Source organism: Trichechus manatus, unplaced genomic scaffold (assembly GCF_000243295.1).
Source record: "Trichechus manatus latirostris isolate Lorelei unplaced genomic scaffold, TriManLat1.0 scaffold00005, whole genome shotgun sequence".
In the NCBI taxonomy this organism is placed as follows: Eukaryota; Metazoa; Chordata; class Mammalia; order Sirenia; family Trichechidae; genus Trichechus; species Trichechus manatus.
The window spans coordinates 26814975-26838385 of record NW_004443941.1 but is presented as its reverse complement, the minus strand read 5'-3'; the positions used below and the strand labels follow the sequence as shown (position 1 = coordinate 26838385).

The 23411-nt window shown below is 37.7% G+C and overlaps 1 protein-coding gene across 1 annotated transcript; it reads right to left on the bottom strand.

Annotated features, from left to right (window-relative positions):
• Positions 1-1624: 1624 nt before the first annotated feature.
• Positions 1625-22341, bottom strand: SULT6B1 (sulfotransferase family 6B member 1). The gene is given in 7 exon segments (XM_004391349.1): positions 1625-1755; positions 4806-4962; positions 7622-7716; positions 12092-12218; positions 15659-15750; positions 21054-21164; positions 22143-22341. Coding segments are annotated over 7 exon segments (912 nt in total).
• Between the last annotated feature and the right edge of the window lie 1070 nt (positions 22342-23411).

Below are 23411 nucleotides of genomic sequence, written 5' to 3'. Positions count from 1 at the left end.
GATTACTAGGCCTTTTTTTTTTTTGAGGCTCCTCTGGGTGAGTTCGAACTGCCAACCTTTTGGTTAGCAGCTGAGTGCTTTAACCATTTTAAAAACGTATGAGTATCTAAGTCACAAGAAATTAATTGTTGTGAGTGATGTAAAAGTAAGAATCTGATTGTAATTCTTCTATATCATAACCAATTGTCTAAGCACCAAATGTTCAAGAGTTTACTATCTTCCTATGAGATGCAATGTCACCTCTGTCATATTTTAAGTTTCCTTACATGCATGGGCTGGTTTGGAGGCTCTATTTTGTTCCGTTGGTCTGTTTGTCTACTCCTGCACCAATCAAATGGGCTGGGGCATTAAAAACTCAAGCCCCTTTGTTACCAATAAATCCTCCAATGGTAGCACCATGTCATCTCTGATTCTTTCTTGCTTTAATTCTCTATTTTCTCTTTGGTTTTGGTCCCTGAAGAGTCTGCTTGTTTTATTGGGACTCGAGCTATTCATTTAACAGAATCAAAAAAAAAATTTTTTTTGTTCTGGATTTCTTGATATTTTAAGGGAAGGACTTTCGGGTTATCTAATCCACCATGCTGCCAGAAAGTAGTCCTACGAGGTTTCTAAAAGCAATTTCGTTTAACATTTATATCAATCATTCAATCCTTAAATGTACATAACTTAGTTTTAGAGTAGGACTAACTATAGTGTAAATAGTAAGGATTACTCAGAGACTGAGAGCAGTCAGATAGGGTAGATTTTTTTCAGAACATTATCTCCTCCTGTTTGTTTCACATGACAGCTTCGGGTTCTGTGGGTAGAATAACAATTTTTCATCTTTAGCTTTGAATTAAAGATTGTATTAAACAGAAACATAATGTCCCTTGAGGGTGAAGCCTGCATACAGCCTAATGTAATGGCTTACACGCAGTAGACGAACAATGCATTTTTCTTGAATCAAACTAGAATAGAATTTATTAATCTTACTTCACTGCAAAGTTGGGATTAAATTCTCCACCCTAAGTGCTGTGTTCCATAGTGAGAAAGGACAGGAGTAATCATGAGGAAGGACAAAATAGCTATGCGACATTGGGGGCTGGTCTCATCTAGGCTGTGACACAGATCTCGACATGTCTCTGAGAGTGCCTACCTATGCTCTTGTGTGAACCCGGGGAGGGGAAAGAAGTTAAAACCCTAGTATACAGTAATAGTATCCCTTTTGGGTGGCTAAAATGCCCTTCCTGAAGAAGTGAAACCCATAAAACCAGTTGCTGTTGAGTCGATTCTGACTCTTAGCGACCCTTTACGATAGAGTAGAACTGCCCCATAGGGTTTCGAAGGTTGTAAATCTCTACAGAAGCAGCTTGCCATGTTTTTCTCCCGTGGAGCAGCTGGTGGGTTCAAACAGCCAATCTTTTGGTAAGCAGACAAGCACTTAACCACTGCGCCACCAGGGCTCTGCCAAAGAAGTGAACAAACTTAAATTTTTGCTTAAAAATTTCAGATTTTATCGTATTAGTATTGTTTAGATTAAATGTTATTTAGTTATTTAATTATCATTACTTAATAATTTTATTGAATTATGATTCAATTATTATTAAGGAAAAGAAAATACTGGGGCCTGCTGATGTGTCCAGCCTCAAGCCTGGCAATATGAATCATACTTCAACTTGGCGCCTAGAGAGGTGCCTGTTAAGCACCCTTTGAATTTCTCATCCATTTCCTGGCTCTGAGTTTCACGGAACAAATTTTTCCAATCTCCAACTTCACCTATAATGCACAAAAAACAGTAGACTCAGACATCTATTAGAATATTTCTCCTTGAATTTACCATTTTTCAGTGCAATGTTTCACTTTGAAATGTGAAAATGGACACATGAAAAAAATTAGTCTTAGAAACTAATGTGATTTCTTTTGTGAAATCAACAGTATCCACTGGGGTTTCCCCATCTGTGGAGTAGCAAGTGATGTCCTTTCTATACACCTCATTCATTACAGGGCCTCGGCCACAATTATTTCCCACTCCCACCTCTCTCCCAATATCTGGGACCTAAAATTCCACTTCGTGAGAGTGGTTTTTTTCTCTAAAATCTTCTGCATACTTTAAATGCCTCATGAAAAGCTAACAGTTTACAGCAGGTTTTGGTTAAGACCTTAGATACTGAAAATTTTGCCACAAAAAAGATATTATATTATTTTGTATGAGATTAGGGATACAGTTCTTTTACTTGCTTTTAAAAGTAAAGGAAATTACTTCTTTCTAATCTTTTGATGATTTGAATTGAAGTTGTAAGTTTCTTGTTGCATAGACATTGAAATGAATGTTTAGAAAGAGGTTTTTAATGACAGGAGGAAATGTATATGATATTTTAAATAAATAAAATACAATACAAAATTGTTTACAAATGTTATCAACCATGTAAAAATATCACAGAATAAGGCTGGAAGAAATAGGCTGAAAAGTTAGAGATGCATCTGGGTGGGAAAATTATGGATAATTTTTTATGCTTTTTCATATTTTTCTGTGCTTTCCAAATTTTCTAAGGGGAGCATTATAAATTTTAAAAATTATTTCTTTATTTACTTTAGAATTTTTCTATTCTGAATAGCTCTTGATTAACAATATGTAGTAAGGTTCTATTTTTTCCCCTCCTAATAATGAAACAAAGCATAAAAATCAGGGTTAAAGTCAGGAATCAAACTAAAGCCAGATTTACATTCAATGTTTCACTCCGAGTGGCTTTTTAAAATGAGTCCTCATTTGGAAAAGTGTAGTAGACTCAAATAGAGCTAGGCCCAAATCCTGACTCCATCATGTATTAGCTGTGTGACTATGAACAAATTAATATCCCTGAGCTTTGCTTTCAAGATTTGTAAAAATATGATTTAATATCTTCTTTGTTGTAAAAGTTAAGCCCAGGAAAGTGTCTTCTAATACATGTTAGACTCCCGATAAATGACAGCTGTTGTCGCCATTGTTGTTATATGAATTGCCTCTAAATCTCGTTATTCCTTCATTAGATACATAATAACAAATAAGACTGGCAGTCTCTAAGCTATATTACCATAAACTTCCGTAAGAAATTAGAATGCTTTAATAATACTTAGTAAACTCGTCTGTGTCAGAGACAGCTACCTGCTTATCCAATACTCATTTTTTCCTTCTTCCTTATTAACAAAGCCCTGATTTTAATTGGGGAGTAACATACTCAACTTTAAAAAAAAATTACATTTTCCAGCCGCCACTGCAGCAAGAAGTGGTAAGAAGGCACTGCGAGAGGCTGAGTGAGGCTTTCAGTGATGCTTTTGAAGGGGGGCTTGCTCGGCTCATACACATGATTCTGCTCCTTGCCTGTTCTCTTTTTCCTGCTTGGAATTTGAATGTCATGGTGGAGCTCCAACCGCTATCTTGTCACCATAAGGTGACAAGCAGAAAGGTAGAAGTAACCTAGGACCCGCTTATGGATTGAATTGTGTCCCCCCAAAATGTATGTCAACTTGGCTAGGCCATGATTCCCAGTATTGTGTGATTGTCCTCCATTTTGTTATGTGATGTGATTTTCCTATGTGTTGTAAGTGCCACCTCTGTGATGTTAATGAGACAGGACTCAATCTACAAGATTAAATTGTACCTTGAGTCAATCTTTTCTGAGATATAAAAGACAGAAACCAGCAGAGAGACAAGGGGACTTCATACCACCAAGAAAGCAGAGCCACAATTGACATAACACAGTTTATAAAGAAAATGTTCTACATTCTACTTTGGTGAGTAGTGTCTGGGGTCTTAAAAGCTTGTGAGCAGCCGTATAAGATATTCTACTGGTCTCACTCCTTCTGGAGCGAGGGAGAATGAAGAAAACCAAAGACACAAGGGAAAGATTAGTCCAAAGGACTAATGGACCACAACTACCAGAGCCTCCACCAGACAGAGTTCAGTACAGCTAGATGGTGCCTGGCTACCACCATTGACTGCTCTGACAGGGATCACAATAGAGTGTCCCGGACAGAGCTGGAGAAAATGTAGAACAAAGTTCTAACTCACAAAAAAAGACCAGACTTACTGGCCTGACAAGAGACTGGAGAAAACCTGAGAGTATGGCGCCTGCCTTTTAGATCAGTAATGAAGTCACTCTTGAGGTTCACCCTTCAACCAAATATTAGACAGGTCTATAAAACAAAATGAGAATAAAGTGGCACACCAGCCCAGGGGCAAGGACTAGAAGGCAGGAGGGGACAGGAAAGCTGGTAATAGGGAACCCAGGTTCTAGAAGGGAGAGTGTTGACATATTGTGGGTTTGTTAACCAATGTCACAAAACAATATGTGTACTGATTGTTTAATAAGAAGCTAATTTGTTCTGTAAACATTCACCTAAAGTACAGTAATTAAAGAAAAGAAAGTAGAGCCAGGAGCTCATGTCCTTTGGACCCAGGGTCCCTGCACTGAGAAGCTCCTAGAGCAGGGGAAAGTTGATGACAAGGACCTTGCCCCAGAACCGACAGAGAGAGAAAGCCTTTCCTTGGAGCTGAAACCCTGCTTTCGGACTTCTAACCTCCTAGACTGTGAGAGAACAAATTTCTGTTTATTAAAGCCATCCACTTGTGGTATTTCTGTTGTAACAACACTAGATAACTAAGACAGAACCTAAAAGATAATGTGGAGCCGTCAACTCTACCTTGAAACTGCCTATGTCCAGACTTCTCTTTGGGGAAGAGATAAAGCCCTGTCTTGTTTAAGCCAGCGTTATTTGGATTGTCTATTGTGTGCTGACAAAATCATTCTCTAATTGATTCCATATCCCAGAAACCAATGAAATTTTACCTTTGCAGAACAGGAATGGGCCAACAGCACCGTGTGTTTCCTGAGACCTTGCCTGCATTGCTTGGAAGGTGCTCTGGGCAGAGATAGTTTCTATTTGCTCCACAGTTAGAGAGAACCCAAAGAACTCAGCAATTTCTTTTACTCCAAAGGCCAAATTCTGGAAACAAAATTTTGAAGGATAAACTTCTTTCTGTGGGATTTGTGCTCCGAGCAAAGACAGACTTTTTACACAGAATATATTAATGCATCAAGTCTAACTTCCTATCTAGTCTGTCTGTTTTTCTGCCTTTTTAGATTTACTTTGATACTTCAGTATAGATATTTGGGTGATCTCTTTAAGACACTGTATTAGTTTTATTTTGTAGTTTCAATTTATGACTCTGAAGTGCTAGATAATACTATTCAAGATATAAATGACAGTAAGCATAGTTAGTAGGTTAGAACTTTATCTAGGATGATACTCATCTTATTAAAAAGCACTTGAGCTGAGGAAATATATTCATATGTATTCATTCAAATTCTCTTTTCTTATGAATTCTATTTATAGTTAATGTTGAAATCCATCAAAAAAGTCTATTTTTTAGAATCGTAAACACTAGAAAGAAACTTGAAATTTATCTTGCCTAACTACCTTTGTAAATGATGAACCCCAAACTGTATCTCTGACCAGTGGAGATTCATGCACCTTCTTGAACAGTTTCTTAAACTATATTCTACAAAACACTAGTACACCACAAGATGGTTATAGATGTTTCATGAAAAGGAGGGAGAGGTGAGGTCAGATATGTTTGGAGTTCTCTGGGTTAAACAAAATTATGGCTTTTTGCTTTTTTTGTTTTTAATTTGTTTGCTTTTTGCTACAGGACGTCTCAGAACATTTAATGTGCCAATGCACAATGCAAATCTCCAAAGAAGGCTGTATAATACAGCAGTTCCCTAATCTATCTGAGCAAGCAACCTCTGTATTCTATGGAGCACAAGTTTTAGAAAAACTATTCTAGACTAGAGGGGAAAAAGACTAAATTAGTATCTTTTTTCATGTTATATAAATACACCCTATAAGCAGAAGGAGTGGATTAAATTACATTTTTCTTGAATTTGTTATGGGAGACTGGCGTTAAAAACTCAGTTAAGTTAGGAACATTTATCACACTCTCTCCTCTTTAACATACTTTCTTCACTGGGTTCCAGAATACTGGTTTCTCTCCTACCTCAATGGCTACTCCTTCATAGTCTCTTTTGCTGATTCCTCCTCTTTTTCCCAAACTCTTTATATTGGAGGACTACAGGGCTTAGTTCTTGGTTCTCTTCTTCCCTACCTATCTACTACATACCTAAGGATTCAATCACATAGCTTTAAACACCATGTAGGTGCCAATGATTCCCAAATTTATATCAACAACCCAGAACTTTCTTTGCATTCAAAGTTTTTTTACCCAATGCCTACTTTACCTCTTCATTAAGATGACTAATTAACTCAGACTTAATGTGTCCAAAACCAAACCCCTGGTCCTCCCTGCAATCCTGCTTCACCTGCTGCCTTCTCCTATCCTGATGATATACCAACTCAGCCCTTCCAGTTGGCTAAGCCAATAATTTTAGAGTCTTATTTAATGTCACTCTTTCTCTCACTATCCCACATCCAATCCAGCAACAAGCAATGCTATTGGCTCTTCCTCCAACATACATCCAGAATTCAGCCACTTCCCATCACCTCCACTGCCACTCATGGTCTGTTCATCCTGGACCACTGCAATAGTCTCTTCACAGATGTCCCTGCATTGTCTTTGCCCTTCTCCAAACTATTCTCACACACCAGCCAGAATGACCCTATTAAAAATACAACATCTCCTATCACTCCTCTGCTCAAATCCTACAATGCTTCCTATTTCACTCAGAATAAAAGCCAGAGTTATTTCAATGGCCCGCTGTGCCATTCCTCATCCTCCACCCCAACTTCTTACCTCTCTTCTCACTGTCTATTTTCCCCCAGATCAGCCCCACTGGCCAGCCACATCTACCTCTTTACTGTTCCTTAATCACACCAGGCACACTCCTACCTCAGGATTAGGTGATTCCCGATGCCTGGAATGCTCTCCACCCAGTTACCTACTTGGTTCATGCCCTCACCTCCTTCAGGCTTTTGCTCAAATTGCGTCTCCTCAGTGAGGCCGCCTCTGATCACTCTATTTTATACTAGAACTTGTCCAGCACTCCTACCCTCAAGCCTTGGCATTTCTAAATTTCCTTAACCAGTTCTGCTGGCTTTCCCACCACATACTATATATATATTTTATTAATTATGTTTATTATTTATCATTCTATCTCTCTTCCTTCTAAAGCTAGAATGTAAGCTTCTCCAGGGCAGGGAACTTTGTCTAATCTGTTTATTGATATATTACAAGGGCCTAGAACAAGGCTAAGCAATCACTCAATGAATATTTGTTAAATGATCAAAGTTTAAAAAAAAAACATGACATGGAAAAATCAATTCACAACTAAATGCATGTTCAATTAAACTCAATTGAGACCTATCTGTTATTTTTCCATTATTAATAAGGACTATCCATCATAAAAGGAAAATAAGGCAGCCACTGTTAGTAATAAGTTGGTAACCATTATTTAATTTCTGTTATATAAACAACCTAAGCACTTAAATGTTTGATTTGTTTCTAGCACTGTACCACATATATGGAATCGTCTTTTTTAAAAATTGAACACAATATTTGTTCATACAGCCAGACGTTATAACTAAGTGCTCTATGTTGTAGTTTATAATAAATCTTGCTCTAGAATATCAATAAAAATAATCTTACCTCTTTCGGGTCTTCATATAACATGAACTTAACATTTGCATCATCACTATGTTTGTTCCGATTAATTGCAAAATCAAAATACCTTCCCCAAGAAACTAAAAATGCAAGGGGGAAAAAACTCCTTAAGAAATTTTAAATAAATTGAGGATAAAATGAAAGATGGTTAGTTCATACTCTAAAATACAAACTATACATATATCTATATGCTCCAGTAAGATGTAAGTTATTACAAACCCCTTTCCTCAAAGAGCTGGCATAAACCAGTCTCACTGTCAAATTTCTATCCATTTTTTATCTTTTTGAGCATTTTCCATAAATAACAGCACATTAAAGACGTTGTAAAAATGAGTCGATGAAAACTATAAGACATTCATGAATCTGTAGGAGAATTAAATAATTCAGAAATAATGAATGATAATGAATATAAGAGAGCTAATACCAGAAAGAAAGAAATGATAAGACAGGTGTTATTTAGACCAGTACTGTCCAATAGAAATGTAATGTGAGCCACATATGTAATTTTTTTTTTTTTACTGTACTTCAGGTGAAGGTTTACAGAACAAATAGTTTCTCATTAAACAGTAGTACACATACTATTTTATGACATTGGTTAACAACCCCACGACATGTCAACCCTCTCCCTTCTCGACCTTTTTTTTTGGTGAAAATATACATAGCCAAAGATACACCATTTCAAAAATTTCTACATGCACAGTTCAGTGACATCGACTAAGTTCTTCCAATTAAGCTGCTCTTCTCACTTTAGATGAAGGCGTACAGAACAAAATAGTTTCTCATTGAACAGTTAGTACACAAGTTGCCCTGTGACAATGGTTAACAACCCCACTACACATAAACACTGTCCTTACTCAACCTTGGGTTCCCTATCACCAGCTTTCCTGTCCCTTCTGCGTTCTAGCCCTTGTCCATGGACTGCTGTGCCTCGTGAGTCCTGTTTTGTTTCTTGGGGCTGTCCAATCCTCGGCTGAATGGTCACATACATAATTTTAAATTTTCTAATAGCCACATTAAAAAAGGAAGATAAACAGGTGAAATAATTATAGTATTATGTTTTTTAACCCAATATATCAAAAAATATTATCATTTCAACATGTAATCAATATAAAAAGTTATTGAGGAAACATTGTACATTCCTTTTTCATTCTAAGTCTTTGAAACCTAGTGTATATTTTACACTTACACATTATCTCATTTTGGATGCTAATTTTTTATCAGAAATACTTGATATGTATTTAGATTTCATAAAACTTTAGAGTTGAAAAAATAGATTCATACATCCAACTTATTCCAAACTCATTTAAAAGTTTTCCAATAACTGAATTGAGGATCCTTTTAAAAAATTAAAATTAAAATAAATAAAATTAAAAATTCAGCTCCTCCATTGTAATAGTCACATTTCAAGTGTGAAATTGCCACATATGGCTAGTGCTACCATATTGGACAGTGTAGACATAGACATTGATTAGCTTTCCTGCTTATTAGCTATTTGATTTTGAGCAGCTTCCTTAACCTCTCTGTACCTTAGTTTCCTCACCTGTAAAACGGAGCTATTATGAAGATAACCTGTCACCTGCTTAAATCATTACTTGGCTCATAATAACTGCTCAATAAACGTTAGCCATTATTATTATATACTCTCTCCTCGCTTACCAACTGTCTCATTATCTGACATTATGCATTTATGACAATAGTAAAAAATCTATCTGACTATTTTGCACATTAATGATGTACATCTGGCAGTAACGAATGCTGAAGTGCGGGGTGAGAGTAAAGCTGGCTGCGATGGTTAAGGTAATGTGTCAACTTGGCTGGGCCATGATTCTCAGTGGTTTGGCAGTTATGTAATGATGTAATTTGGCAGGTATGTAATGATGTAGTCATCTTCCATTTTGTAATCTGATGTGGTCATCCTCCATTTTCACATAATGCCAATTTTGGCATAAGGACCTGATCTTTGGAACCTAACCATGTCAATAAGTGAGGAGAGGGTGTATTATCATTATCATGAAGCACTTGCTGTGAACCAGGTAGTTTCTAAGTGTTTTATTTGTTGTGACAAGTACTATAAACTGCCTACCTAATATCCAGTATGCTAACCAAACTCTGATTATTTGAGTATAAGCCAATCATGAGAATTCCATTTCCTTCTTTTCTGCCTCTATTAGAGCTGAGGTTGGTCACATGGCACACTTCTGGCCAGTGAGACACAAGCAGGAGTCTGCTGAAAGGTTCCTGGCAAAAGTTGTTTTCTGGAGATAAGGGACACTCTCACCTGGTGCTACCCTTCTTCCTTCTTCCTGACCTGAAGGTAATTCTTGGAGCCAGAGGACCAACGAATGGCTCTGACATCACTGGGCTGCTGAACCAGTAGCCTACCTTCAGACTTCTTGTTAAGTGAGAAAAACATAACCCTATCTATTTAGGCCGCTGTGGTCAGGTTTTCTGCTCTTCCAAATGCACTATTAACCTATACACATACTTTTTATCCTTCAATTCTTAAAGCAACCCTATAGATAGGTACAATTATTATGGCCATTTTGTAGATGGGGAAACAGAGGCCCAGAGAAGTTAAGTAAACACTTCAAGGTCACACTGTTAGTAAGTTAGGGGCATTGCCATCATCCAAAGTCAATCTGACACTAGAGCTACTGCTGCCAAACATAATGCTATACTGTCTTACCTCCTGTAGGTTGTATATTATTATCTCCACTTTACAGTAAGGAAACCAAAGTTGAGAGAGATCAAGTGTTTTCCTCAAAATCACACAGGCAGTAAGTGATTTGAACCTGGGTTTAAGTTCTAGCTTTGCGGCTTAATGGCTTTGTGACCTCTCTATGCCTCTATTTCCTTCTCTTTAAAATGAGGCTAATAATAACATTGTCCTCATAGGGGTCTTGTAAGAATTAAAATGAGATAATGTATGTTAGGGGCAGTATGCAGTACCTGGCATGAAGTATCTGCTCAATAAGTGGTAGCTATTTTATTTTATCTAATATTTATTAAGATGTAACAGTAAGTTGCTATGAGTTGGAATCGACTCAATGGCAACAGGTGTAATAATAACTAATGAAGCCCAATCCAGGCTTTTTCATTCCAAATCCTATGTATTTTCCAGTACATTCAGCTACCTCTATAAATTGAATTTAAGAAATTTGCATGGTGGGAACTCCATCCAAGTTATCACTCCTGCATCTTACCATTGTCAATCAAATAATTAGGCTAAAAGGATGGAGAGGGTGATAAAGATTCCTTAAAATAGATTGTCCCAATGGCAACAAGTTTCTTATTATTGACTATTCATGAGCAATGTTTTGGACTTGCTCTAACTATATCTCATCTTAGTGAGGTGTTACTAGACAAAACAAAGCTTTCTTAATGGTGTTTGGTACCATTTGTGTGCTTCCTTTTCTCCTACACCCCAGTCCCAATATTTAATCTTTGCTAAGGAGGTAGTTTAAGAGCTTGGCCGCTAGCCTAAAGATCAGCAGTTCGAATCTACCAGTCGCTCCTTGGAACCGTATGGGGCAGTTCTAATCTACACTGTAGGCTCACTATGAGTCAGAATCGACTTGATGGCAATGGGTTTGGTTTTGGGGTTGGTAAGAAGACAGTGCTGCACCCAGCCTCTGTGCAGGTGGGATGGTATGGCATTGCTGTGCTGATCACCTTTAAAGGTGGTCCTGTTAAAGTGACCTGGCAACAACTTCTTTAGGGTCACCAGGCATTAATTCTTCCTTTTGTTACACTGTAAAAATTCAGCAAAGCCACTAATAAAAAGAGGTGTACATTAGTCTCTGGCCACCTCACCCATAGAGTTAGAGTCAAAGCCATTTACAAGCTGTGGGAACTTTGGCAAGTGATTTAACTTTTCTGATTAGTTTCCTCATCTGTACAATGGACTAATACTGCCTTACTCATAGTTTGTTATGAGTCTTAAATAAAATCATGTGCATGGAACTCCTAGTTTAAAATAGTAGTTATTAATTACCAGAGGTAAAACTTCCTCATAGTCTAACAAAAAAAACTTGTTTTCTTTCTGACAAACAAATGTCATAGGTGTAGTTGCACAGTGTCATGGTTTTGTGGTTGTTTGTTTGTATTTTTTGTTTGTTTTTTGTTCCTACATTGTGTTCTGTAGAGACTTAAGGGAAAATAATTAGAAATGGTTTCCTTTGTTATAAGCCTGTTTGTCCCATGTCTGTTCTATGGACACTAAATACTCATAATCAACATATGAATTATATAAATTATTTTTAAAACCAGTAATGCATTTTAATTGTTTGATGTGTGGAAGTAGTGGTGGTATAAAACTCCATTTAAATGTGATTTTTTGGTCCTTGAATACCTAAATCTTATTTTTTTCTTTACCAAAAACACGTTTGAATTTTCATATTTGTTTGGTCATCTGTTGACATAAGAAGAATTTTTTTTTTTTACCATCAGCCATACCTTGTCCGTTCATGAACTGTCCAAAGAATTCATCCCAAGAGCCATAGCTTGGAATATCAGGCACATCATTGTGGAAATGGAAAAAAGATACTGCGGTATCTTTAGGGTTTCGAAATAACACCAATATCTAAGGAGAAAAAACTAATTCAATTTATTTAGGTTTATGTTTTGAACTTTGAAAAAGTGAAAGGGTGAGCAATATTATTATGTCCTGGCCTATATTACATAATTTTGTTAATACATAGGGAAAGGATGACAGTAAGAAATGAAGAATCAGGAGGTGGCAGATGGGGAAGTCTGAGGATAGTAAGAAAGAAGAAGAAGGAAAAGAAGATGGATATTGCAGCCTAGGAGTTTTACTAATGAGTTTACATGGTAAAAAGTCATGTATAGAAGACTTAAAGAAAAAAAGAAAAGAACAAACTCACTAGAATAGCCACAAGAGCATGATCTGCAAGGCTAAACCACCAAGTAGAGTAAAATTTACAAAATAACGTTAAGGATAACAAAAATAATCCTTAGATTTTGGTGAGAAAAGATCAAAGATTGGCAAAGTTCAGTCTTTGGAGTCTGAAGCAGTATATTTATGGGTGATGTAAAAACCGAAAAACCAAACCCATTGCCATTGAGTCGATTCCAACTCATAGTGACCATATAGGACAGAGTAGAACCGCTTTATAAGGTTTCCAAAGAGCAGCTGCAGGATTTGAACCCACTGACCTTTTGGTTAGCAGCCAAGCTCTTAACCACTGTGCCACCAGGGCCCTAAGGGTGAGGTAGACAGGGGCAAATTAAATAGTAAGCAAGGCACATACAGGCTTACTTCTGTTTACTTACTAATCTGTAGTACACAATTTCACAAAAATGTGGTGAAAAATAGGTGAAATTGTGTACTACAGGTTAGTAAGTAAGCACAGGTAAGCTGGTGCATACCTTGCTTATTGGGTAATCCATTCTTGGATGTAGATGAAGTAGATGCTATGAATTTCCATGTTATGTCTGTCTTCTCTGATAAGGAAAGTGTGAAATAAACATTGTAAAGAGCAAACCAAAACCCAGGAAAACCAAGGGGTTGTAGGAGACCACTGGCTGCTCCAAATGAGTTTAGACTTTCTGACCTATGATCTGCATTTCATGAACTGAGAAAATTGGAGAACATGTTATTAAGTGCTGTTAGTGAGTGACATCTGAGGAATCTGAGAGAACACTTGACAGGTCAGAAGACTAGAAACAGAAATTATTTTACTTTCAGAAAGGGGAAAGAGAAAGATGTGGATTTTGCAAAATACAGATTTGTGATTCTGGCATCCATTTGGGAGAAGCTTGAGGAAATAACTAAAATAGATGATTTGAGGCCACATAAAAGAGGAAGCAGCAACCACTAGGGGGCAACATGGCTCCCCTAAGAACAAGTCGCAGCTGACTAACAACAGGTCTCTCTTGGACATGGTTTCTAGATTAGTAGATTAAGTTGCTTATGATTTCTTGAGCAAAAATGGGAGAATGTAAGCTAGAAGCAGGAGCAATTAGACATTTAAAGTGAAAGAATGCTAAATAATTTATGTAAACCTGCCTGGAGATTTTTAACACCTTTCCTCTGTTCTGGCTGGACCATAGTTAACAGTTTAGAAAGTGATTTAAGTAAAGGTATAAAAGCTACAGTTATCAAATTTGTAGATGACATGGAACTAGGAGGGAAGAACTGGAATCTCAAAACACCTTGACAGTCAAAAGAAATGAGCTGACAGGATAAAACTGAATAGCATTAAATGTTTTTGGCGGGGGGGTTGATTTCTTAGACTAAGATCTAAAATCACCAACATCCTCCCATCTAAATATAGTAGATTCTTGGTATTTTATTTTATATTTCAGTTTATATTTGAGGCTTTGATTACTATTCACTAGTCACCCTGGCTTGCTGCAATTTATAATTTTACAAAGATATAAATTTGAATTGTAGAGGCCAAGACACTGGTGTGTGGATGAATTCCCAGAATCAATCTCTTACCTTGGCTCTGTTGCTCTTCTCTTGCCCTTGTATTGTCACAAAAGCATGTCATAAGCACCTGCAGGGTCTGTTCAGAAGCCTACCTGCTCCAAATCCAAATGCTTTGTAAGTTACGTCAGCCCTGCTGCTTACAGAATCATTAAGGGAAAATAAGTCACCTAGAATTTATGATTACATTTAACTGCATTTAACAGGGGAAATTATGTTACCATGGTATTTCCAATTTTGGAAATTCTCAACTGTGTCAGAATAAGGAAACACTGTTTAACAGAGCCGTCCAAAGCTGGCATAGAAGTGGAGGGGTTCCCTTGTAATTGGAGGTGCTCAGTTATAGTTCAGACAGCCACTTAGTGAAATTCAAATAGCTAATGGGGAATAGCTAGACACCCTTTAAGGTGTTTTCTAATTCTAAATGCATAGAATTCTTGTGTCATGGTCACAAGACAGTTAATTCGAAGCTTCACTTCCCTAGTGGTTTCTTCCTTGCCTCTCCCTTTGTTTCCCCCTCTGCCTGTTACCACTGTAGTTATCTTAACTGTTTTCCACTTTCTTTGCTATTACTTTGTTATCCGTAGAACTAACTAACGGGTCTGGTTTTGTTTTTTCCCTCCCATTCTGCTTTGTAGCACTGAAGTCTTTAAGGATTGATTTTAATTTCTTCTAATCCTTTTCTCCTGAAAGAGAAAAGAGGCACCAAGAAATAAAAAATGGGGGGGAGAACAAACGAAAACCAAACCCGTTGCCGTCAAATCTATGTCAACTCATAGCGACCTTGTAGGACAGAGTAGAACGGCCCCATAAGGGCTTCCAAGGCTGTATGTCTTTACGGACACAGATTGACACACTTTCTCCGGTGGAGAAGAGACCAGGTGACAGAAAACAAAAAGGACTGGGTAAAAACTAGTAACTATGGGAAATATACCAGTACGGACTAATGACACAAGATTTTTAAGCAAATGGTAATAGCCAAAGCACCTATAGTTATGTTGCATGACATAAAATTTGATATTACGTGTAAAATTCAAAATAAAATAGTTTCAGACTTCAGGTAGTGATCTCCAGAAACAGCCAAAGGAATAATGTTTGCTCATGTTAGCAGGTAATATTCTTTTGTGAAACTCTGTAAGTATCCTAGTGATTCTGGAATGTATTCACTATAATAGGTTGTAAAAGATGTTTTACTCTATGTATGTTTTATATCTTAGTTGGAAATGCTTTTGACTGGAATGAAACTATAACAAATATATCTGAAGAAAGAAATAACAACAACGAGCCAAACCAAACCAAACTCATTGCTGTTGAGTCGATTCCAACTCATAGCGACCCTATAGGACAAAGTAGAATTGCCCCATAGAGTTTCTAAGGAGTGGCTGGTGGATTTGAATTGTCAACCTCTTGGTTAGCAGGCCAGCTCTTAACCACTGTGCCACCAGGGCTCCAACAACAACAAAAGAAATACTAAATTCCACACATCATTAAAATTCTACCATAAAATGCAGACAGCCAATATGTATCCATAAAAATTTCAGATTGAAATACCAGTAGGAAGAGACACTCACCTAGGCATTATTCTTGAAGATGGATCCAGGTAGTTTGTCATAATGGTGGTGAGTTGCCAAAATCCTTGGTGATGGAAACTGTTTCATTCTCTTAAAAATATACACAGTAAAGTGAAAGTATATATACCGTATTTTTAAGCAAATAATGTGCACTTTCTGTGTTAGTTTGCCAACTGTGCCCTCCTCCCCACCAAGGTATTTTTGTAAGTGCTGCTATGCTAATCTTTTTACTTGTTGCTGTAAAAAAATTAGCACAGTGTGCTTACAAAAATACCTTGAGGGAGGGCGTGGTTGGCAAACAAACATAGAAGATACGCATTATTTACGTAAAAATACAGTAGATATAAACCAGTTGCTATGGAGTTGACTCCAGCTCATGGCTACCTCATGTGTGTCAGACTAGAACTGTGCTTCATAGGGTTTTCAATGGCTGTGATGTTTTGGAAGCAGATCGCCAGGGCTTTCTTCTTCTTTTTTTTTAAATTGTACTTTAGATGAAGGTTTACAGAGCAAATTAGTTTCTCATTAAACAGTTAGTACACATATTGTTTTATGACATTGGTTAACAACTCCATGACATGTCAACACTCTCCCTTCTTGACCTTGGGTTCCCTATTACCAACTTTCCTGTCCCCTCCTGCCTTCTAGTCCTTGCCCCCGGGTTGGTGTGCCCCTTTAGTCTTGTTTTGTTTTATGGACCTGTCTAATCTTTGGCTGAAGGGTGAACCTCAGGAGTGACTTCATTACTAAGCTGAAAAGATGGCCGGGGACTATACACTCAGGTTTCCTCCAGTCTCTGTTGGGCTAGTAAGTCTGGTCTTTTTTTGTGAGTTAGAATTTTATTCTACATTTTTCTGCAGCTCTGTCCAGGACCCTCTATTGTGATTCCTGCCAGACCAGTCTGTGGTGGTAGCCGGGCACCATCTAGTGGTACTGGACTCAGTCTAGTGGAGGCCGTGGTAGATGTAGTCCGTTAGTCCTTTGGACTAATTTTTCCCTTGTATCTTTACTTTTCTTCATTCTTCCTTGCTCCCAAAGGGATGAGACCAGTGGAGTGTCTTAGATGGCCACTCATAGGCTTTTAAGACCCCAGATGCTACTCATCAAAGTAGAATGTACATTTTCTTTATAAACTGTGTTATGCCAATTGAGCTAGATGTTTCCTGAAACCATGGTCCCCACAGCCCTCCGCTCAGCAATTCGGTCCCTCAGAGAGTCTGGATGTGTCTATGGAGCTTCCATGACCGTGGCCAGGCCTTTCTTCTGATGTGCCGCCGGGTGGACTTGAACTTCCAACCTTTTGGTTGACAGTCAAGCACATTAGACTTTTCCACCACTCAGAGACTCCCTATACGTAGATATAGATATACAGATACATAAAATTGCTCCTTAGCTTGGTATGTCAATAGTAGTTTCAAACATTGCTGTGTTTTCTCTTTCTCCAATTTTTCTTTACTTATACTTTCTTTATATTATTGGGATGAGGAATGGAGAATCATAAATAAACAAATAATTAAAATCTTTCTCTTGAACTCGTTTGTTGGATCCTGCTTACCATTTCCCAATCTTTATTGTTATTTTTTGAAAAATATACCTTTCCCCATAATCATCAAAGACAAATCGTCTTTTGTCTAAGACAACTCATAATCTGCAATTCATGCTTTCAGTTAATTTGGATCTCTTATATATTCAATGTCTTTAATAGAAATAGTTGTCTTTCCATAGTTCCTACAAATTCATCTTTAGATCTTTTTTTTTTTTTAACCAATGAAAACTCCATGCAATCAAATGTCCCAGTGGAATCCGGAAGTCCAGAGAATCACTTAAATATCTGAGAAATATTTTATGAAAGAAATTCTCATCAATATAAAGACTCAGTGATTGATTCTTTTCTGTAAACTATTTCTACTGATAAATTAAAAAGTGAAATTATTTATTTAATCTACCAGGGTAAGAGTTTTACCTTAAAATTGGACTTTTAGTACATGTTATGCAAGGGGCTAAGGCTTCAAGTTTTCAGCTCCACCCTTGTGGAGATCAATGCTTGGCCACTTGGCTATAAAATACCTATTCATTTCAAGCCATAAAATGATATTTAGAAATTTACAGTTAATTGTTCTTTAAAAACTTAGCAGAAATCCCAACTCAAGCAAAGGGACAAAAAAGTAGATTTAAAAAATAAAAAGTAGTTTAAATCAATGATATGGGTCCAAATGGTGATTAGTAGTAATAATATCTGATTTATATCAAATTGTACTTTTTAGTTTTTGAAGCACTTTTACATCCATTCACAACAATCCTCTTGGGTAGATACTATAACTCTCATTTTAGAGATTAGGAAAGAGGTTTTGAGGTTTTAAGCGTGTTGTCCAAAATCACACAGGTGGTAATTTTCAGATTAAGTTTTAGAGTGCTCTTTCCACTAAACTTTACTGCCAAAAATCACATAAGGACATACGAGAAGAGGTAAAGTTCATGAAAGAATTAGAAAAATATTCAGTGGGGTAATGGAAGTTAACTGTAACAAAACTTGATAAACATATAATACTAGCTTGTGAAAATGGATGATACAGCCAAACTGTAATCAATGCAAAGGCTGTTTTTGTTGTTAGCTGCTGTCAAGTCAATTCCAACTCATGGTGACCCCATGTGTGCTGAGTAGAACTGCTCCATAGGGTTTTCAAGGCTGTGACCTTTCAGAAGCAGATCGCCAGATGTGTCTTCTGAGGCGTCTCTGTCTGCGTGAGTTCGAACTGCCAGCCTTTCTATTAGTAGTTGAACGAGGTATATCTTGTTTAAGGAAACACATGCATTCTAGAAAAGCTTTCTGTAAAGTGAGTAACTGTTAAGCAAATCACATTTTCTCACTGATTTCCTTTTAAAATAAAAGGCACATTGCAAGTGTCTTTGCTCCTAGATATAATGACATTACACTGAAAAATTTTTAAAAAGTCTATAAGAATAATATCTAAAGAAAAAACATTTCTGAAAATTATGGACATCAAAAAAAATTCAAAACTCAATATATTGTTCTGAGTTAAAACATTTTTCAGAAACCCTGGAACTAGAATCCTTTCCCTCACTCACCTTCCACTACATATTAATGTTAATTTGATGCTTTTAGAAATCTTATGTGGCTTTAAAAATCATCTGGACCTTTTTGCAAAGTGAGAATTCCTTTAACAGGAAGGAAAACTTTGAATTTCATAATTAGAGCTAACACTTAGAATGCAAGGACCTGGAGACAGAAGCAAGGCTTTGCTTTACATTCCCACTAAAGTATTTGTTGAAGGAGAAAGAACCCTGGATGTGAACAGGAATACTAGGCTTTCTGTGAGAAGAAAGGAGAGGACCTACGGGTATTGGGTGCCAAAGCTCAGGGCTGAGTACTGGCATGTCAAAATCTTGATTAGGAATAAAAGCTCTTCTCAGGGTAGTAAGTAAGCAACAGCACAGGAAGTTCCCACTCGTGTTCCAAAGTGTTGTTTGAAATCAGTTGTTTGGAAATTAAAATCAACATTCCTGGAGACAAACACTATAAATCATGTAAAATTGTACAAGCCAGTCTACCAAATCCTATTTCAGTCATCAGAGAAACCTGTTTATTTCAATAATAGGTAATAACACAGTCACATACAATAATAGCAGTTGCATTGGTATGGGGAGAATGACCTATGACCCACTATGTAAGATGTTTTTAAAAGGGAAATTGGAAAGCTGGACAAATGTCAACATCGTTTTAAATGTAATGTTAAACACTGTCTTTATGGAAAAGGTTATACAATAGCCTTGATAGGAGAAGTTAACGGGGCTTTCGTCGGTCCATCCATTTCTTACCTAGGGAAGTTTCTTAAAGCTTGTTCACTCATTCTCCCCACATCGCTGAGCCAGACCTGACTGAGCCTCCATTTGGTGATTTAGTACAGCTGACCTTCCAGGCCTGGGACCTAGAGGGCCAACATAGCTGCTGTCCTCTCTGATGCCTCCTGAGGTTCCTTTGCTGCCAACCACATCCAGGATTGGGCAGTTATCTCCCCACTGCAGCCCCCAAATCCCTGGACACTTCAGGTACAATATATTTTTTTGCTACATTGATCCAGTCCATGGAAATGGCTTCCTTCTACCTATGTTCCAACTTTCAAATTGGATTGGACATGTGCCAGAGTATTTCAGTTGTTTTCCAGAAGCCCCTCAAGTCCCAATCCAGTGGGTTTATTCTTAGCAATGGGCTTTGTCTGCCTGTTGGGAATCCTGGTGGTGAGACCTGTTCTGTATGTTACTGAAAATGGTTCCCTTGGATCCAGACTTCCCTTTCCAACTGCATTTCCCCTTTCCTGCCTTCCCTGGGCAGGGAGTAGAATGTCATGTCTCACACCAAAGTCATATCCTTCACACACATCAGGGACCTTGCTTTCTCAGCTACTGCTTGATCCTTCCTAATCTCTCTCCTTTCTCTCTCTCTCTCATACACACACACACACACACACACACACACACCCCAGAGTCATAACTGAGACAGGGAAATCAAATAAACAGTAAGGCCTTATTAGGAAAAGATTGGAGACTGCTGACATAAACTAAGGTCAAAATCTTCTAGGCCTTAGAGTAACCTTCCTGCTAGAATCCTGCCCATGTCTGTCTTCAGACATAAAACTTTTTCTGGTTTTAGTTCATTTCCTGAGGTTTCTTAGTTTACTCTGCACTCCTCCTCCTCCCACCCCCCTGCTTTTTAAAGCAGACTGTACAGTGTGGTGGCTAAGAGCTCAAACTTTTAAGTCAGAAAACTTGGCTTCAGTGTGATTGGCCATCACTTGCCTATGGAGGTCCCACAGACACTGGCTCTGATCTCCTCGCCTGTCCCACCTCAGTCTTTTGAAGTTTGTAGCATGTGTACACGTTATCTGATCGCACAATAAATAACAGTTTTAAAAGCAGAAAACGAAAAGAAAGAAAAAGAAAATTTGGGTTCAAATTTTGGCTCTATTTTTAACACAAACGGTTAAGTGCTTGACTACTAACTGAAAATCCACCCAGAGGTGCCTCAGAAGAAAGGCCTAGTGATCTGCTTCTGAAATGTCACAGTCTTGAAAACCTCATGGAGCACAGGTCTACTCTGCACACATGGAGTCACCATGAGTCAGAATTGACTTGGCCGCAACTGTTTTTTTTCTTAACCTAGAGCAAGTCACTTACCGTTTTATGCTTTGTAAAATGGTGATGAGCTTATTTTGAGATAAAAGGTAATCCTTGAAAAGAACTAAGAATAAGGTAAACACATAATAAATTATAATAATTATTATTTAATTATTAGTATTGTGTTTTCTAAACTCAAAACTAAAGAATCGTCAAAATGGAAGAATTCTTTCTATGATATTTTGCTGCTTTATATTATCCTGATATTTTTCTGGGTCTCCACATTCAAGAACCGGGAATTCTGGATATTTATACTTTTTTTTTGAAACAGCAAGTATTAATTCACTAACAATATGGAGAAGCCAATTTGAACCTATAAGAAAAATCAAAGAATAAAAGTGACTCATTAAAGAGTCTTGGTATAACAAAAGCATGTAACTTTAGCATATACATCATAAAATTGAAATCTGCAACCATTTCTTGAGATGTACAAATGGTTCCTCTGCGTTTGAAATAACCTGGGCTGGGGGGCTGGGGGTGGGGACAGGACACAGTTTTTGGTGGAAAAAACATTTACTTATGTTAGTATAAAATTCAACTGATTTTATTTCTCAGATTTCTCTTTTAGCAAGAAACAATGCTTCTTTCGGAATTTAGAATATATTCTTTATAAAACAACGTCATGCTCTATAAATTATCATGTATAAATTATTTCACCTTAATGAATATTTTCTGCAGAAACATATGCTTTTGATTTTATAAAAACCCAGCATCACTTAAGAGGAAGAAAAATATTAAATGAGATTGACTTTAACAAACACTTAGAGATGAAATAACAGTTGAAATAATAAAAAAATAGATTATATAAAAACAGGATAATTTAGATTCTCTATTCCTTATCTTCCATTGATGAAAGACCTTTGTAAAACTGCTTTGAGAAACTGGAGGATTTTCATCCTGAAAAATAATCTCTAACATGGAAATTATCATATAAATTACAAAAGTGGCAATGCTTTTGCCTTCAGTCAAAAACCAGGGTGATAATCTCTACTATGATCGGTGCTCGATGGCAACTGAACTTTCCTGCATCACGTCTCTGCTTTCTAGCCCCGCTATCGATCTCCTTCCACCCTCCATCATGCCTTTTTTTCACACAGACTTCTCCCCTCAGATACTAGGGCTTTTAACTCCAGCAGCTCTACTGATTGATTTTAACCGCATCCTCACTGATGCAGTGAGGACCTGGTAGCTTCATGCAGAGATGAACTGACCTCCTCCCGACTTTGTCTTGTACCCTCCCCAGCCTACTCGCTACGCAAACATGCCCTTTAGGAAATGATAGGTTATTTACCACACTTTGGATAAGATGCTAGCACTATGTCATCGCTTCTGGCTTCAAAGGTGTCCAAGGCTTGGAAAGTTTCTGAGGTGCACATTGTGACTGGGTAACGAATCCCCTGAGATGTAAAAAGTAAGCGAGAAAGTGCCGTTTCTTTTGATTTTTCCAAAGCTTCATCAATGTAGTCAATAAATTTGGAGTTATCAGCCATGTTGGCTGCCTGCTAATCAAACTGCTCTGTGGTTGTTCAGGGCAGTGACTGCTTATAAAGGAGGTCCTCCGAGAGTGGAATAAAGGCTCCTCCCGTTCCCGTAAGAATGAGACAATTTAATTCTCATCCACTACCTAATTCCTCCTCCCCCCACCCCCGCCCTTTACATATCCTTTTCTGTCAAAAGAAACGCAAACCACAGGTGCAAAAGAGGCTGAGGATCAGTGAATATTAACTCAAGGGCTGATTACATTACCATTTTCGGAAACTATCCCAGTGAAAGAATGCAATCTCTTAAAAGAAAATAAATTATAAGATATTTAATTGGATCAGGCATAGAATTTTCCTACTAGCAAAAACCAATTCACTGCATGAAATCTTAGCATTCTCTTTGACTCCAAAACAAACCATTCCATGGTTGATAGCTTTGCATATATATTCCAAGTGGTATGACAAGGAAGTAATGGGATTGTGAGGTAATGTAGTGGAATTGAAAAGAGCTTGGGATCTTGACCACCAGGCTGGGATCTGTCATTTACTGGCTCACTAGGTTTAGAAGTTGGAAGATCTGAGTTTGAATCTCGGCTCTACCACTTACTAGCTGTATTATTCTGAGCTAATTAATATACCTCCAAAAGTCTATGGAAGGTGAGGATGACGATAGCTGCTCTTCTTTAACTCTTTGACGATAGCATTGCTGTGTGGCTCATAGAAGACCCTGCTTTGTAAAGGGGAGCACACTGTGCCACCGTGTCTTCAGGCCTCTGTGTTCAGTTCTTTGCTCGTCAAGGTCCTCCAGAGTGAGTTGCTCACTCTCCGTGGCAGAGTCTTTCCCCAGCAGCCACTCTCCGCTTTTTTTCTTGAGTAAGTTGGGCTACAATTCCCTGCCTTCCTTGCAGCTTGATGTTGCCCTGTGGCTAGTGAACGTGAGGAGAAGTGATGTGTGCAACTTCGGGATCACATCCTGGATGACACCATGATTTTGGTAAGCTAGGCTTGTTGATTTGCAGGAAAACAGGCTTCCAGAGGACCAACAAGATAGAGAAAACCTGGATCACTGGACAACGTTG